Source organism: Bombina bombina, chromosome 4, assembly GCF_027579735.1.
Source record: "Bombina bombina isolate aBomBom1 chromosome 4, aBomBom1.pri, whole genome shotgun sequence".
Classification (NCBI taxonomy): Eukaryota; Metazoa; Chordata; class Amphibia; order Anura; family Bombinatoridae; genus Bombina; species Bombina bombina.
Window position 1 is genome coordinate 792,918,958 of NC_069502.1, and position 16,730 is coordinate 792,935,687.

The 16,730-nt window shown below is 41.0% G+C and overlaps 1 protein-coding gene across 1 annotated transcript in view; it reads left to right on the forward strand.

Moving 5' to 3' along the window:
- The window catches only part of LOC128656990 (gastrula zinc finger protein XlCGF57.1-like), a 98,436-nt gene that overhangs the window by 32,793 nt on the left and 48,913 nt on the right, over window positions 1-16,730 (forward strand). The window contains exons 4-6 of the mRNA XM_053711198.1: window positions 127-274; window positions 2,287-2,390; window positions 11,333-11,437. Coding sequence (XP_053567173.1) covers window positions 127-274; window positions 2,287-2,390; window positions 11,333-11,437 — 357 coding nt within the window. The remainder of the gene's footprint in view (window positions 1-126; window positions 275-2,286; window positions 2,391-11,332; window positions 11,438-16,730) is intronic.

The following is a 16,730-nucleotide window of genomic DNA, read 5'->3' on the forward strand; positions in this document are numbered from 1 at the left end:
TCCGTTTCTGTGTGTATTTCATGCCTTCTGTCTGTGTTCTCAGTAACATTATCCTGGCTCTGTCAGTAAAAGTGTGTGACAGAACCAGTCCCTGTGTCAGTGCTGAATGCGTTGTGTGTATTTCAGGTACCTATAAAGTGTGATGATGTTGCTGTGTATTTCTCTATGGAGGAGTGGGAGTATATAAAGGAACACAAGGAGCTTTACAAGGACGTCATGATGGAGACTCACTCAGCACTACAGACTATGGAGATCCCAGGAAATGAGAGCTCAGGTAACGCTGTGCAGTAATAAATATCTCACTCAGCAAATGCACATACACTACAGAGGTGCGGGACAGAGTGTAAATCTACAGTGAATCCGTCATGTGTGAGCAAATGAGCTGTCTGATTATAAACTAGTTTTGTAACCAACAAAAAATATTTAACCCTTTCGCTGCTACGCTTTTTTTTTTTTCTATCACATATGTATATTGATTATGAGAGCTTATTGTCCTCTCTGGCTTGTGGGGTGAGGACTGGGTGGAGCAGCAGTGGGTTTGGGGAGGAGTGGACCTGGTTCCTGGGTTCCATGTACATAAACAGAAGGACCTTGTTGAAGAGCATACCTAGGTAGTCTCAGGAGCTTGCACACCTTCAGCACTATATGACAGTGCTGAAGACGTGCATGTACAACTTTGCAAACACTGCTCCTTATAGTGCTCAAAAGACTAATATTTATTTTGACTTCCATGTCCCTTTAAATACTGCTTCACAAAATAATGTGTCACAAAGTGTGTGTGATAAAATATATTTAAAGTGATAGTAAAGTTTATTAGTTTAAAACACAGTATATAAAATTAAGTTCACAGTGGATAAAGTCCCTCCATCCCAGCTCGTCCTGTGCAGAACCAGGACCGTCCAGCTGGGACAGCGCCTTTTACATTCTCTATTGGAACTCGGCTGTCATGGTTGCAGGCCTTTCCTCTGTCAGCAGGAAACTTGGTCCCCAAGGTGTTTCCAACTACCTGTATGGAGGAAGCAGATCCCATCGCTGCCAGCCAATGTGACGGACCCTGGATACCCCGACTGGGTATCTCCCCCGGAGCCTGTAGCTGTATAGCTGGAAAGTGTTTATAGCAAGTAGCTCATCCTAATAACCAGACGAGACCAGTATTAAGGTGAAACAGGAACAGACTTTATTGCGACAAACACACAGCTTATATACACATTTGCCAAAAGATCCCGTCCCTCAAGACAGGCTGGTTAGAGGTGGCTATTGCCAGGTATCATTGGAAAGCCCTGGACCCCCAGATGTCACAGTCCAAAAAGCGACATGATCCGTGGCTGGGGGCAGGAGTGGCAGCCTGGCAAAGGTTTACCCAGAACCAGCATGAGGTAGTGAGGTGTCAAAAACCCCTGGTTCCAGAGGGAGCTCCATCCTAGGAATAACCCCAACCCATGCCCATCAGAGGTAGAACAAGTCCCTAAAAGAGCGGAGCTCTAGGGCAAAGGGCCTCTGGAGCAACCTAGGATAAAGTTCAGTGGGGATCTCTAGCGTTCCCAGCCGGCGAGTAGTTCCATAAGATTTCCGATTGGGACTCGGCAAGGCAGGAAAGGGGTAGCGCTCGGCTCTTTCAGGGCAAAGTTATAGTATTGTAACAAACACAAGGGGAACTGATGAGAAACACAATAGTCCAAATTGGTGAGGGGTGGCCTTGGCAACCTGGTATCCATGACAGCCACTCTTTTTATAAATGATTTCATATACTGTGTTAAACTAATAAACTTTACTATCACTTTAATACCAATGAAACTCTAGCTAACATATAAACCTTTGTCTGTTTTACTGACATTTTGGGCACCAGAGTAACATAGGGCTGATGTATTTTCCCCATGTTAGGTATAAAATACTAGTGCTGCATTGTCTCCAAGACGGCTATAGAGGGGCTATCTGAATACTAGTGCTGTATTGGCGCCATTTCAGGTATAGGGGCTGATGCAATACTTGTGCTGTATTGTGCTCATGTCAGGTATAGGGGTTGTTGGAATACTAGTACTGTATTATCCCCATGTCAGGTATAGAGGCTGTTGGAATACTTGTGCTATATTCTTCCCATGTCAGGTATAAGAGCTGTTGGAATACTAGTGCTGTATTGTTCCCATGTCAGGTATAAAAGCTGTTGGCATACTATTGCTGTATTGTTCCTATGTCAGGTAAAGAGGCTGTTGAAATACTTGTGCTGTATTGTTCCTATGTTGTGTATAAGAGCTGTTGGAATACTTGTGCTGTATTGTCCCATGTCAGGTATAGTGGCTGTTGGAATATCTCTTCCCATGAACAAGATGAAGAAGCTGCCTGAGCAGATCCTGAATCACATCCTGGAGATTCTCTACCTGCTGACGGGAGAGGTGAGAAAACATCATAACAGTAACCTTCTGCAGTGATTATGTGTATTAGCTGCTTATCAACAAGAGGTGACAGAAGCTCAGAGGTAAAGAAAGTGCTGGTTTTTAGAGTTGTTCTGGGAATATTCACCTGAGGAGACAGTTATTTGCCAGCATCCTTTTATTATTCCATCATCCCCATACACAGACCAGCAATAGGCAGCTTGTGAAGGCTTAGACTAATAAAGAGTAAACTGGTATTTATATGGTATAAAAAGTAGTAATTTGTGCAGAAGAGGAAGTGTTATTGTATAGAATGGCCGTAAACATGTGCAGATATGTTATATATAGATAATACCTGCACGTACAACAGAAACCAGATTAGTCTGCTCACATCCTGTTCCTGAAAACTTAATTCTATGTGTTCTGCTTCATGTATAGATGACCTTTTATATTTCTTGTTATTTCTGTATCACTTGGTGCATTTCTTCACATGATAATACATCCCCATTAATATAGGCCGAGATTACAAGTCATGCGGTAAAGTTATCGAAAACACCGCTAGCGATATGGATTTTTGCGATTCTCAGGATCTGCTCATATTACAAGTTGGAAATTTTTTTTTTTTTTCCACTAGTGGTAGCCTGAGAATCGCAAACATCGCAGTGTAGTTTTGCTGTGCTTGTGCATGTGTTCTTTCATAGAAATCAATGGAGATAAAAAGTTGGGGGGGGGAAACCCCGCTAGCGATACGATTTTTTGCGATTTTCGGGATCTGCTCATATTACAAGTTGTGAAAAAATATGTTTTTTCGCTAGCGGTAGCCCGCATCGCTATTGGCGTTTTGGCGTGCTTGTGCATGTGTTCTCCGATAGAAATCAACACCCTACTCGCGAAAATGACACAGTTTTCCTTTTATCCTATTGGCTGATTTGAATTTGAAGAATCAAATTTGCCACTGGGATGAAGATAGAAGATGGACCGCGGCCGGGAAGAAAATGGACCCGCGATGGATGAAAATGGAGCGCCGCTCATCATCGGTGAGTAACAATTTTGGGCTTAGTGGGGTGTTTTTTTTTTTTTTTTTTTAAGATTAGGGATTTTTTTCATTTTTTTGGGCAATATATAATATATGTGTGTGTGTGTGTAAAACTAAAATGCTTACTAGAGATGTTATTAAAATTAGTGAAAGCCTGCAGATATTGCAAAGACAAATATAGACTACTTTGCTAGCTGTATAAAGAATTACCCTTGAACTTTGTGTAGCTTCTTCCCTATAAATGTAACCCATGAAAAATAAAAGGGTAAAAGTATATATATATATATATATATATATATATATATATATATATATATATATATATATACACATACATACAGTATAATGACAGCACTCACTGAGTTTTTGTAAAGAATAACTTTTATTGGTAAAGTTTAAAACCTAGTCCCATGACGTTTCGTTGCCCAACTGGCACCTTTTTCAAATGGTATCACCCAGAAGGAAGATGTTGAGTCCTGACATCCGGGAGACAGAATAAAATATAGCTAAAGCAGCAGCCTTATATATTCTCTTCTATGCCATGATTGAAGTGAGAACAGCGACGTAATTCGGCTCCAATTGCGTGAGGCCACACCCCTTCCGGTCATCCACTCGCTCCTCATTGGATAGCGTCACGCTCACACCCATCCTAGGTGTATACTGCGCACGCATGGCTAATTATCATACGGTGGACTGCGCATGTCTCTGCCATCATTTGTAGGCAATGTTTCTTATAGGCGTTGCTTGTGAGTTTAAAAAAACACGCAAATGCTTTATATGTTTAAACAGATGCAAGAGCACTGAACACGGTAGTGGAGAGCAGAGAAGTCACAACAATGTCATTGTATACAGGTGACTGTGCTTTCCGAAGTTTTATTTGATTTGAAGTACAAGCATGTGTTGGCATCATTATTGTCATTACTGGTGCTAGGTCCATCAGACACAGGCTGACATGCACATAGGAGTTTGTGATATACATCATCACCTATCCTTGTTCTTACTATTATGTGGAAAGACTGTGACATCGTTCCGTAAACGACTTGCTAATCACAGGTCGGCTATACGGCAGGCATTGGATAAAGGTCGTTCTGACCAGCCTGTCGCCAGGCACTTTTTGCAAGCAGGACACTCAGTATCTTTGCTGAGATCGATGCTAATTGATCATGTCCCTCGACCTAGAAGTGGAGGTGATAGAGCATTGGCCTTATTACGTCTTGAATCAAGATGGATCTTCAGGTTGGATACCCTGTCTCCTAAGGGACTGAATGCGAACATAGATTTCGTCTGCTGCTATCGTAAATGATATGGATGGTGGTGGTTGTCCGTGTTGTTTCTACCTGCTCCTTGGAGTATAAAGCATATGTCCTTATGATATTCATGAGTAAATGCATTTAATGTAATATTAATATAATATTCTTTTGCAATAGTTTAAGTAACAGTTTCTAGGGAAACCTAGCATTTTGATACCTATGGGTATAGATGGTGCAAACATTAGGTTAGTCCTGTAAGATTGCTGTGTAGTGTGCTTAGAGATTCTATTTAATGATTGACACTTGTTATATTTGTATATATATTGTTTGATATTTGCAGCCTCAGATGCTTTCTGGGCTCCGATCGCTTGTTTCACACTAGATTGCTCAACTCACGGGCACATTGTGTATACCGTCACAATGGCAACGGTGACTTGGTGGATTGTTTCCACATGCGCATACTGATGACGTCACTTTAGAGTGTTGTTACTATCGATGCAGATTGAATTGGCGGTTGGTATTCACTTGCACACATTAATGACGTCACCTGGGAGCGTCAAAGCTACTGATGCATGTGGGCTGGTGATGATCAGATGATTGAGTGACTCTGAAAAATCTGATACTGGTTTAAGTATTTGGTAGAGGGTATTTAAATAAGGGGTTTATACATTGTTTTTTATGTCTGCACGGCCTCCATTGAGAGAGGCTCCTGCGTAAGCCGGAACGTTTGGGCAATGTCCTTATTTCCTTGCTTTCACATAAAGGATGATTTGTTTCAAATTGCCTGTGTTTGTGCCTGCTTTGGGAACCTTTTTAGCGCTGGAGCCAGGCGTTGGGTTCTTAATGACTTTGTATATGTGTATATATGTGTGTGTATATGTTATATATATATATATCATCCAAAAGAAAGTGCACTCTCAGGTCTTTCACAGCAAAAGTTACTTTATTGATGTAACGTTTTCGGAGGACTTGCCTCCTTCATCCGAAAACGTTACATCAATAAAGTAACTTTTGCTGTGAAAGACCTGAGAGTGCACTTTCTTTTGGATGCTATTTGTTGTTTAAAGTTGCACCCAGGCAGTTTTCCACTTGTGGGTAAGATCTGGAAATTTGGATATATATATATATATAGATAGATAGATAGAACCTATGAATAAGATTTATACCTAATGAACTCCAATCTGGAACATAATAGACATTAAAACTGTACGAACTTTCTACCCGCTGGGGCTCCTATCTGTTTGTTCCTGTTATATTTTCTAATCGGGTTTTTTTGGAGTTCATCCTATATTCAGCAACTATTTCTCCGTATGTGTGTGTAAATATATTTTTGAATACTCTGTTTTTTTATGTATTTGTTGTATTTAATGGATACATTATTTTAACGTATAGCACATACATATAATTATTATTCATACCTAGTATCTCCTCCAACAGATTGTCTTTTTAGAGTATTTATAAGTCCTACTTCTTTTTTTGTAGAAATACCGGAAATTATTTTTTTCTGTAGAAATACCAGAAATTCCTTTTTTTACTTTAAAATTTTATATGATAACTATATCTTTGTGCGCTAAGAACATTTTCTCTTGTGTTTGTGTATATGTTTGTGTGTGTGTATATATATATATATATATATATATATATATATATATATATATACACACTATATATCCTAGAAAGTGGCTCTGGGGGCCCACATGTGACACCTTTCCTTTGCCTCAAGAATATCCGAACCTTTTTAAAAGTTTGCCACGATAAGTTTGGGCTACAGAACAGCGACGTTTTCGACCCGTATGACCTGTTTGACGTTCGGGATTTTGGAAAGATCACCGGCACTGCACGAGCCTCCCAGGACATCTATGCGAGACAAGTCATATTGACCTGAGACAGGCAAAGAGCTGTATTGAGGACAAACACCTGTATCTTACCTCATAGTGATTGAGGGCATTTCCTGTGAGTATACACCCTAAGGGGGTCACTTGGAGTCACGTTCACCGTGTGAGGGGTGCAGAAAGGAACACAATTGTTCTACTGTTTTTGTCTTCACAACTTTTTGACACGAATTGGGATATCTTCATATATAGAGACTTTTTCCTTTTACTCTTTTTATTGAAAAAGCGTTTTTATTCAAAGTGTGTGTTTTTTATGTATATACATTTATTTGTTATTATACAGTTTTTATACGTATACATGTTTATTTCTGTCATTATATCATTGCTGTATTAATGGCTGTATGAGGATATATACTTATAAGTGAGTTTTTCAAATATTTCATGTGTCCACTTTTAAGCATTTACCATTTTTAAAGTGCTTTTTTATATATGAATCAACTTTTTAGATCTTATGATATCATATTAATTTATTTACATTTTGACAAGACCTCCACATATTAGCGCTTATAACACACATCTCCCATATCCCTCCTATAATATATAAATATAAATATATATATATATATATATGTCCCCGTGACTTGATCCTCATATCTGGTAGCAACAATCCCTAGTACTGTGTCTGTTGGTTCCCTGTTATTTTCCCGCAAACATCCGGCCCATCCTATCCACAGCCCTGCAGTCTAGGCTGCTTCTGGGCTCCAGACAGTCCTGTGTCATTCATTACCTTCTACATGTGTGGCTCCCACACTGGTTTGTGGTACTGGGTATACTGCTGATGGCTACTAGAGAGCAGGAGGCCGGAACATGCTCTGACATGAAGCGCACCTTCATAATGGCACACTCCACATCCTCCACCTCTGGTGTTGCGCGGCCTGACATGCCGCCTGTGCTACACCGATAGGGAAGGTGCGCTGCGGCGCACCCTAGAGGCTGCATTATATGTGACATTTCAAATTTAACACATGGACACGGCTGCTAAAAAAAATAATAGCAGCACAAATGTTAATTTAATTTTTTTCCTCCAAGCCTCCATTTTACTGTTATGATTCTGGGCCCCCAGCCTCGGGGGCCTGGTGCTGTGGCACCACCTGCACCGCTAGTGGTTCCACCCCTGTGTAGGGCGACTTTTTCCCATCTATCTAAGGACTCCATATCTTTGCAAGGTCAACTTAGAAATAATTTGTGGGCAGTTGTCGAGGGGTCTGTGCCTTCTGAACACACTTTGGCCCAATTAGTAAGTAAGGAGGTTGAGGGGGGACTCTGCAGGCCTGATCTCTATATGTGTAAATTGTATTATGGCGTCATTGATCGGTTCTAAGGGGATCCATATGTAAGAGACACTTTTATGTGGCCGGTAAGCAATAATGGATTATATATAGATATGCCACTTAAAGAATCCCTGTGTACTCGCCTGAGGTTTGCAAGGAAGCGTTCCGTTGAGTAAGAAAAGTAGGCCTGTAATGGCTGCCCGGTGCTTCACTTGATCAGGAACGCTTCATAAAGGAGTGTTACATAGGAACTCCCGCTCGTCAAAATTGCCCAGATGTTCAATCCCTGAGATCACTATAGTTTGTGGATGAATTTGTAGTAGGTATTTTAGCAAGGATCTTATTGGAAATAAGTATATTATAACTGCAAGCGGGAGCTATTAGAAAATGCGTCTGTTCTCTTCAAAGGCTTGCTCCACCCCCTCCATATTTTTTATTTTTATTATAATGTTAGGTTTTTTAGAGTAAGCTTAGGTTTAAATTTTATTTTACAGGTAAGTTTTTTTTTTGTTGCTTTTTTTTGTGTTTTAAGTTAGTTTGGATAGTTGTATTTTATTTGTGGCTAATTTAGGGTATGTTAGTTTAGGGGGTTTAGTTATTAGTTTATTACTGTGCGATGTGGGTGAATGGCAGTTTTGGGGTTAATAGGTTTATTTAGTGTTTACGATGGTGGGGGGATGGCGGTTTATGGGTTAAAGGGATAGGAAAGTCAAAATTAAACTTGCATTGAGCAGGTCAATTTAAGACACTTTTAAATTCACTTCTTTTTTCAAATGTGCTTAGTTTTCTTAGTATCCCTTGTTAAAAAATGAATACGCACATATTATACACTAGTGGGAGCTGCTACTAATTGGTGCCTGCACACATTTGTCTTTTGTGATTGGCCAAATAGATATTTTCAGCTTCCTGTCAGTAGTGAAATGCTGTCCCTTCAGCAATGGATAACAAGAGAATGAAGAAAATTTGATAATAGAATTAAATTGGAAAGTTGTTTAAAATTGTATGTTCTATCTGAATCGTAAAATAAATTTTTGGGGTTTACTATCGCTTTTTAATAGCTCTATTTAGTGTTTGCTGTGTAGGGGGTGGCGGTTTAGGGGTTAATAATTTTGAGTTGTTGCAGTGTGGGGGGTTTGTGGTTTAGGAGTTAATAGTGTAATTTATGGGTGTTTGTGTACTTTATAATGTATTTTTCTTGTGTTTTGTGCAACTTTTAAGTTTATTAGAAAGTACAAATATAAGCAGCGCTATTAACAATGCCCCTTGTGAGGGTAAAACGCGTAGAACCGAATGAACTGACTGTTTTTAAACTGAAGCTTCTTCTACATATTGTGTACATCCTTGAAAGTTCAAACTAAAGATATATACATCTCCAGAAAGGAGTGTCCTCTTTAGAAGTTTAGGTAAATCGGAGTTTCCAAAATAAGAGGACAACATACCATCCACATAACTCCAAAGGCTATCTAAAGATAAAGAGGAGTTACATCTGCTTTCTATAAATACTCCCAAGACTATCTAAGGATAAAGAGGAGTTGCGTCTGTATTATACATCTTACCGAAGATAACCAAAGATCTTAACCACGGCCGAATATAGCGGTCACTATGGCAACATAGACCATACTTCAACCAGTGCACTGGTAACATTGTAACAGCTGTTCGAATCCAGGTCACATGAGTAGAAAACTCAATCTGACGTATTCAGATTACGTGACTATCTTGTGTATACATTGTATCAATGTGCAAACAATTGAACTCTGCAAAAGTACAGACCTGTATCAATACGCACAGTATATATTTTAAAGTGTTATCTATTATATTGCATATTTATATCCAAGGCAATATATCAGGGGAGACGTCCCCCTTAAATATTCGTATTGTAAGAGCCTCGATTATATCTTCTGTTGCAACTGTTTTATCACAAAAGAGCGTATGTTGTTTTAAACTTATCTACCATTAATATCTTCTAAGTGAATTTATTACTTTAACCACAGGTTTTTATTAAAATAAACATTTTGTCTTCTAGGAGCGCCAACTACATACTACAAACAACTTTTAAGTTTAGCAAAACACTTTACAAGAGCTCTTAGATCGCGGTATGGATTAATGCGGTAAGGACTATTGCGGTAGCGCAATGGCGATTTCTCCCGACTTGTAATATTAGTGGAATAAAAATGGTTGACAAAATCGCTGTTGCGCTGCCGCAAAGTCTGTTGTGCCTCACTTATAATCTAGCCCACAGTGTGTTATTGTGAACCTCGGCTCTTCCTGTTGCCTTCAGCATTTTGTATTATTACTTAATAATTATTAGTGACTCGGTCACTTTTATTTTCATTTGCTCTCAGCAACTTTAATCAGTTAATGTTATCAACAATCAAAGGGACATTTACTCTAAATTCCCTGAATTTATTATGTTCTGTGAAAAAAAAATATTCATATCTTATGTCTCTAGTTTTCCTGTAATTTATCTGTGTATATTGTTTCTTTTACTGCCCCAAAGAGAATGCAGCAAACATGCTACACAGTAATTGCTTGATCAGTGCAGGAGCATAGTTTTATTTTTCCCGAATTGATCGTAGCAAAGGAGATGTTTAACAAGCTTCTCAAGGGTTGTGCCCTTGTTCTGCAAAACATTGTGATTGTGGCTAACAAAATGACCTTATAAATGCTTATAAAAATGTATTTGTATGCAGAACTTTTGAAATGCTGCTCTGCTCTGTTGTAAAATTGGTTTCCCTATAATGTGTTTCCTATGGCTTGTTATACCAACTGCAAGGTATCTAATGTATGGGAAATTGCTACTTTAGGTTTATTTTTGTATTATGAAGTAGTTGTTTTTGCTAGTTCAAGGTACCAACCATGTAAATGGGCTGAGCTTGCACTCTCACTTTTTCTCTCTATACACTCTGGCCTCGTTATCTTATCTCTGTCTGAATATACATAAGCAAGTGCAATTCAAATTGAACATTTTAGTACAAATCTCTTCCACCTCCCAATGGTAAACATGCATTCTTCTGCATCTTCTTGTTCACATAGATTTAAAGTAGCCAATACTTAAAGTGATGGTAAATCCTAAACCACGGCAGAACGCTATTTTGCTGTGAGGTGACGTTTCCACCTATTTGCCAATAGCCGTGCTGGCCAACTGGTGCCAAGCCGGATAGCCAGCACGGCTATTGGCTAAGAGGTGGAAACGTCACCTCACAACAAAATAGCGTGCTGCCTTAGCAGCTCAGTGCGGTGAAGGCTTCAGACAAATAAAGCAAATTTAGTATTTTTTATACTTCATGACTAAACGTTCCTTTTATTTGTTCCAATAGTAAATCCTAGCATTTCACAAATGCTAGGATTTACCATCAGTTTAAGTACTGAAATATTTAGCAATGAAATTGGGTTGTCTATGCTCATGCCAGACTCATCAACTGCTCAGATTGGCTACACGATGAGAGAATATAATAAGAGGATACGCACGTGATGTTAGAGGGGTCAGTGATGTTTTTATGTTTCACTCTTGCAGCTTCCGACTAACTCACTGACAGCGAGTCACATGACCGGGGACAAGATGACAACAGAGAGGATACTGACCCACACCCTGCAGATCATGTACTTGCTGACAGGGGAGGTGAGTGCTGATGGAATATGTCATATTAACAGCTGCATGTACATGCGACCGTCTGTATTTGTTTATTTACATGTGTTTAATTTACATGCATTTAAATTGTTTGAAAAGAATCGTCAGATTGCAGCCTGACATGTCTTTTCTCTCATTCTGTACATTGGGTAAACTACCTTTTCACACTAAGGGGCCCATTTATCAAGCGCCGAACAGAGCTTGTGGGCCTGTGTTTCTGGCGAGTCTTCAGACTCGCCAGAAACAGCAGTTATGAAGCAGTGGTCTAAAGACTGCTGCTCCATAACCCTGTCCTCCTGCTCTGAGCAGGCGGACAGGAATCGCCAGAATTCAACCCAATCGAATACGATCAGGTTGATTGACACCTCCCTGCTGGCGGCCCATTGGCCGCGAGTCTGCAGGGGGCGGCGTTGCACCAGCAGCTCTTGTGAGCTGCTGGTGCAATGCTGAATACGGAGAGCGTATTGCTCTCCGCATTCAGCAAGGTCTTGCGGACCTGATCCGCACTGTCGGATCAGGTCCGCAAGACCTTTGATAATTTGGCCCCTAAGGGTCATATTTCACTTTTTCTTGTTGGAAAGTCAAAAATATGTATATGTGATTTATTGAAAAGTCTGACCAAAAATATTCTCCCATATCAAACAATATATTATGATATTATTTAACTCCAAAACTATTAAAGAATTTACATCACATTTCTCCTGTTAAGTGTAGTCAGTCCACGGGTCATCCATTACTTATGGGATTATATCTCCTCCCTAACAGGAAGTGCAAGAGGATCACCCAAGCAGAGCTGCTATATAGCTCCTCCCCTCTACGTCATACCCAGTCATTCTCTTGCACCTAACTAATAGATAGGACGTGTGAGAGGACTGTGGTGTGTTAAACTTAGTTTTTATTTCTTCAATCAAAAGTTTATTATTTTAAACGGCACCGGAGTGTGTTGTTTCTTCTCAGGCAGCATTAGAAGAAGAATCTACCTGAGTTTTGTCTATGATCTTAGCGGTCGTAACTAAGATCCACTTGCTGTTCTCGGCCATTCTGAGGAGTGAGGTAACTTCAGAACAGGGGATAGCATGCAGGGCCCACCTGCAAGGAGGTATGTGCAGTAAATTATTTTCTAAGGAATGGAATTGACTGAGAAAATACTGCTAATACCGATGTAATGTAAGTGCAGCCTTAAATGCAGTAGTAGCGACTGGTATCAGGCTGATATGTATGTATGTATACTCTGAGGTATTTCTGGGGAATGGAATTTCACTAAGAAAATACTGTCTATATTAAAGTAATATTTGAGCCTGCACTGCAGTGAAAGCGACTAGCAGCAGGCTTATTAATAACACTTCATAATTTTCATTTTTAAAACGTTTACTGGCATGTTAATCGTTTTTTCTGAGGTACTTGGTGATAAAACTTTATGGGCATGATTTTTACCACATGGCTGTCGTTTGTTTCTGAATAAAAACAGTTTACTGAGCTTCCCCACTGTTGTAATATGAGTGGGAGGGGCCTATTTTAGCGCTTTGTTGCGCAGTAAAAATTTAGTCACAGTCTTCCTATTTCTTCCTCCATGATCCAGGACGTCTCTACAGAGCCCAGGAGTCTCCAAAACTAGTTTTGAGGGAGTTAATCAGTCACAGCAGATCTGTGACAGTGTGTTTGACTGTGATAAAAAACGTTTATTATTTCAACTGTTATCCGTTTTGGGTATTAAGGGGTTAATCATCCTTTTGCTTGTGGGTGCAATTCTCTGCTAACTTTATACATTTTCTGTTAAAATTTGGTTGTTTTAACATATTTGGTTCATCATTAATTCAACTGTGTCACATTTTTATGTTTCTTAAAGGCGCAGTAGCGTTTTTTATATAGCTTGTAAATTTATTTAAAAGTTTTTTTCCAAGCTTGCTAGTGTTATTGCTAGTCTGTTTAAACATGTCTGACACAGATGAAGCTGTTTGTTCAATAAGTTTAAAGGCCAATGTGGAGCCCAATAGAAATTTGTGCACTCAATGTATAGATGTTACTTTGAATAAAAGTCAAACTTTATATGTGAAAAATATATCACCAGACAACGAGGGGGAAGTTATGCCGACTAACTCTCCTCACGTGTCAGTACCTTCGCCTCCCGCTCAGGAGGTGCGTGATATTGTGGCGCCAAGTACATCAGGGCGGCCCATCCAAATCACTTTGCAAGACATGGCTAATGTTATGACTGAAGTACTATCTAAATTGCCAGAATTTAGAGGTAAACGAGATCACTCTGGAATAAGAACAGAGTGCGCTGATAATAATAGAGCCATGTCTGATACTGCGTCACAAATTGCAGAACATGAGGACGGAGAGCTTCATTCTGTGGGTGACGGATCTGATCCAAGTAAACTGGATTCAGACATTTCAAATTTTAAATTTAAGCTTGAGAACCTCCGTGTATTACTAGGGGAGGTTTTAGCGGCTCTGAATGATTGTAACACAGTTGCAATTCCAGAGAAAGTATGTAGGCTGGATAAATATTTTGAGGTACCGGCGTGTACTGACGTTTTTCCTATGCCTAAAAGGCTTACAGAAATTGTTAATAAGGAGTGGGATAGACCCGGTGTGCCTTTTTCACCCCCTCCTATATTTAGAAAAATGTTTCCAATAGACGCCACCACACGGGACTTATGGCAGACGGTCCCTAAGGTGGAGGGAGCAGTTTCTACTCTGGCTAAGCGCACCACTATCCCGGTGGAGGATAGCTGTGCTTTTTCAGATCCAATGGATAAAAAGTTAGAGGGTTACCTTAAGAAAATGTTTGTTCAACAAGGTTTTATATTACAACCCCTTGCATGCATTGCGCCTGTCACTGCTGCGGCGGCGGCATTCTGGTTTGAGTCTCTGGAAGAGACCCTTAGCTCAGCTCCATTGGATGAGATTTTGAACAAGCTTAAAGCCCTTAAGCTAGCTAATTCATTTATTTCTGATGCCGTAGTACACTTAACCGAACTTACGGCTAAGAACTCCGGATTCGCCATTCAAGCGCGTAGAGCGCTGTGGCTTAAATCCTGGTCAGCTGATGTGACTTCTAAATTGCTTAATATTCCTTTCAAAGGGCAGACATTATTCGGGGCTGGTTTGAAAGAAATTATCGCTGACATTACTGGAGGTAAGGGCCATGCCCTGCCTCAAGACAGGGCCAAACCAAGGGCTAAACAGTCTAATTTTCGTGCCTTTCGTAACTTCAAGGCAGGAGCAGCATCAACTTCCTCCGCTCCAAGACAGGAAGGAACTGTTGCTCGCTACAGACAGGGCTGGAAACCTAACCAGTCCTGGAACAAGGGCAAGCAGGCCAGAAAACCTGCTGCTGCCCCTAAGACAGCATGAAGTGAGGGCCCCCGATCCGGAAACGGATCTAGTGGGGGGCAGACTTTCTCTCTTCGCCCAGGCTTGGGCAAGAGATGTCCAGGATCCCTGGGCGTTGGAGATCATATCTCAGGGATATCTTCTGGACTTCAAAGCTTCTCCTCCACAAGGGAGATTTCATCTTTCAAGGTTATCAGCAAACCAGATAAAGAAAGAGGCGTTTCTACGCTATGTACAAGACCTCTTACTAATGGGAGTGATCCACCCAGTTCCGCGGTCGGAACACGGGCAAGGATTCTATTCAAATCTGTTTGTGGTTCCCAAAAAAGAGGGAACCTTCAGACCAATCTTGGACTTAAAGATCCTAAACAAATTCCTAAGAGTTCCATCGTTCAAAATGGAAACTATTCGAACCATCTTACCCATGATCCAAGAGGGTCAGTACATGACCACAGTGGATTTAAAGGATGCCTACCTTCACATACCGATTCACAAGGATCATTACCGGTATCTAAGATTTGCCTTCCTAAACAGGCATTACCAGTTTGTAGCTCGTCCCTTCGGGTTAGCTACAGCTCCAAGAATCTTTACAAAGGTTCTGGGCTCTCTTCTGGCGGTACTAAGACCGCGAGGCATAGCGGTAGCTCCGTACCTAGACGACATTCTGATACAAGCGTCAAGTTTCCAAACTGCCAAGTCTCATACAGAGTTAGTTCTGGCATTTCTAAGGTCGAATGGGTGGAAGGTGAACGTAGAAAAGAGTTCTCTATTGCCACTCACAAGAGTTGCCTTCTTAGGGACTCTTATAGATTCTGTAGAAATGAAAATTTGCCTGACGGAGGACAGGTTATCAAAACTTCTAAATGCTTGCCGTGTACTTCATTCCATTCAACACCCGTCAGTGGCTCAGTGCATGGAGGTAATCGGCTTAATGGTAGCGGCAATGGACATAGTACCTTTTGCGCGCCTGCATCTCAGACCGCTGCAATTGTGCATGCTAAGTCAGTGGAATGGGGATTACTCAGATTTGTCCCCTCTGCTAAATCTGGATCAAGAGACCAGAGATTCTCTTCTATGGTGGCTTTCTCTGCCACATCTGTCCAAGGGGATGCCCTTCCGCAGGCCAGATTGGACGATTGTAACAACAGACGCCAGCCTTCTAGGTTGGGGCGCAGTCTGGAATTCCCTGAAGGCTCAGGGATCATGGACTCAGGAGGAGAGACTCCTTCCAATAAACATTCTGGAATTAAGAGCAATTTTCAATGCTCTTCTGGCTTGGCCTCAGTTAGCAACTCTGAGGTTCATCAGGTTTCAGTCGGACAACATCACGACTGTGGCTTACATCAACCATCAAGGAGGAACAAGGAGTTCCCTAGTGATGATGGAAGTCTCAAAGATAATTCGCTGGGCAGAGTCTCACTCTTGCCACCTGTCAGCGATCCACATCCCAGGTGTGGAGAACTGGGAGGCGGATTTTCTAAGTCGCCAGACCTTTCATCCGGGGGAGTGGGAACTTCATCCGGAGGTGTTTGCCCAACTGCTTCATCATTGGGGCAAACCAGATCTGGACCTCATGGCGTCTCTCCAGAACGCCAAGCTTCCTTGTTACGGATCCAGGTCCAGGGACCCGGGAGCGGTACTGATAGATGCTCTGACAGCACCTTGGGTCTTCAACATGGCTTATGTATTTCCACCTTTCCCGATGCTTCCTCGATTGATTGCCAGGATCAAACAGGAGAGAGCATCGATGATTCTAATAGCGCCTGCGTGGCCACGCAGGACCTGGTATGCAGATCTAGTGGACATGTCGTCCTGTCCACCATGGTCTCTGCCTCTGAGACAGGACCTTCTGATTCAGGGTCCTTTCAAACATCCAAATCTAATTTCTCTGAGACTGACTGCATGGAGATTGAACGCTTGATTCTATCAAAGCGGGGATTCTCGG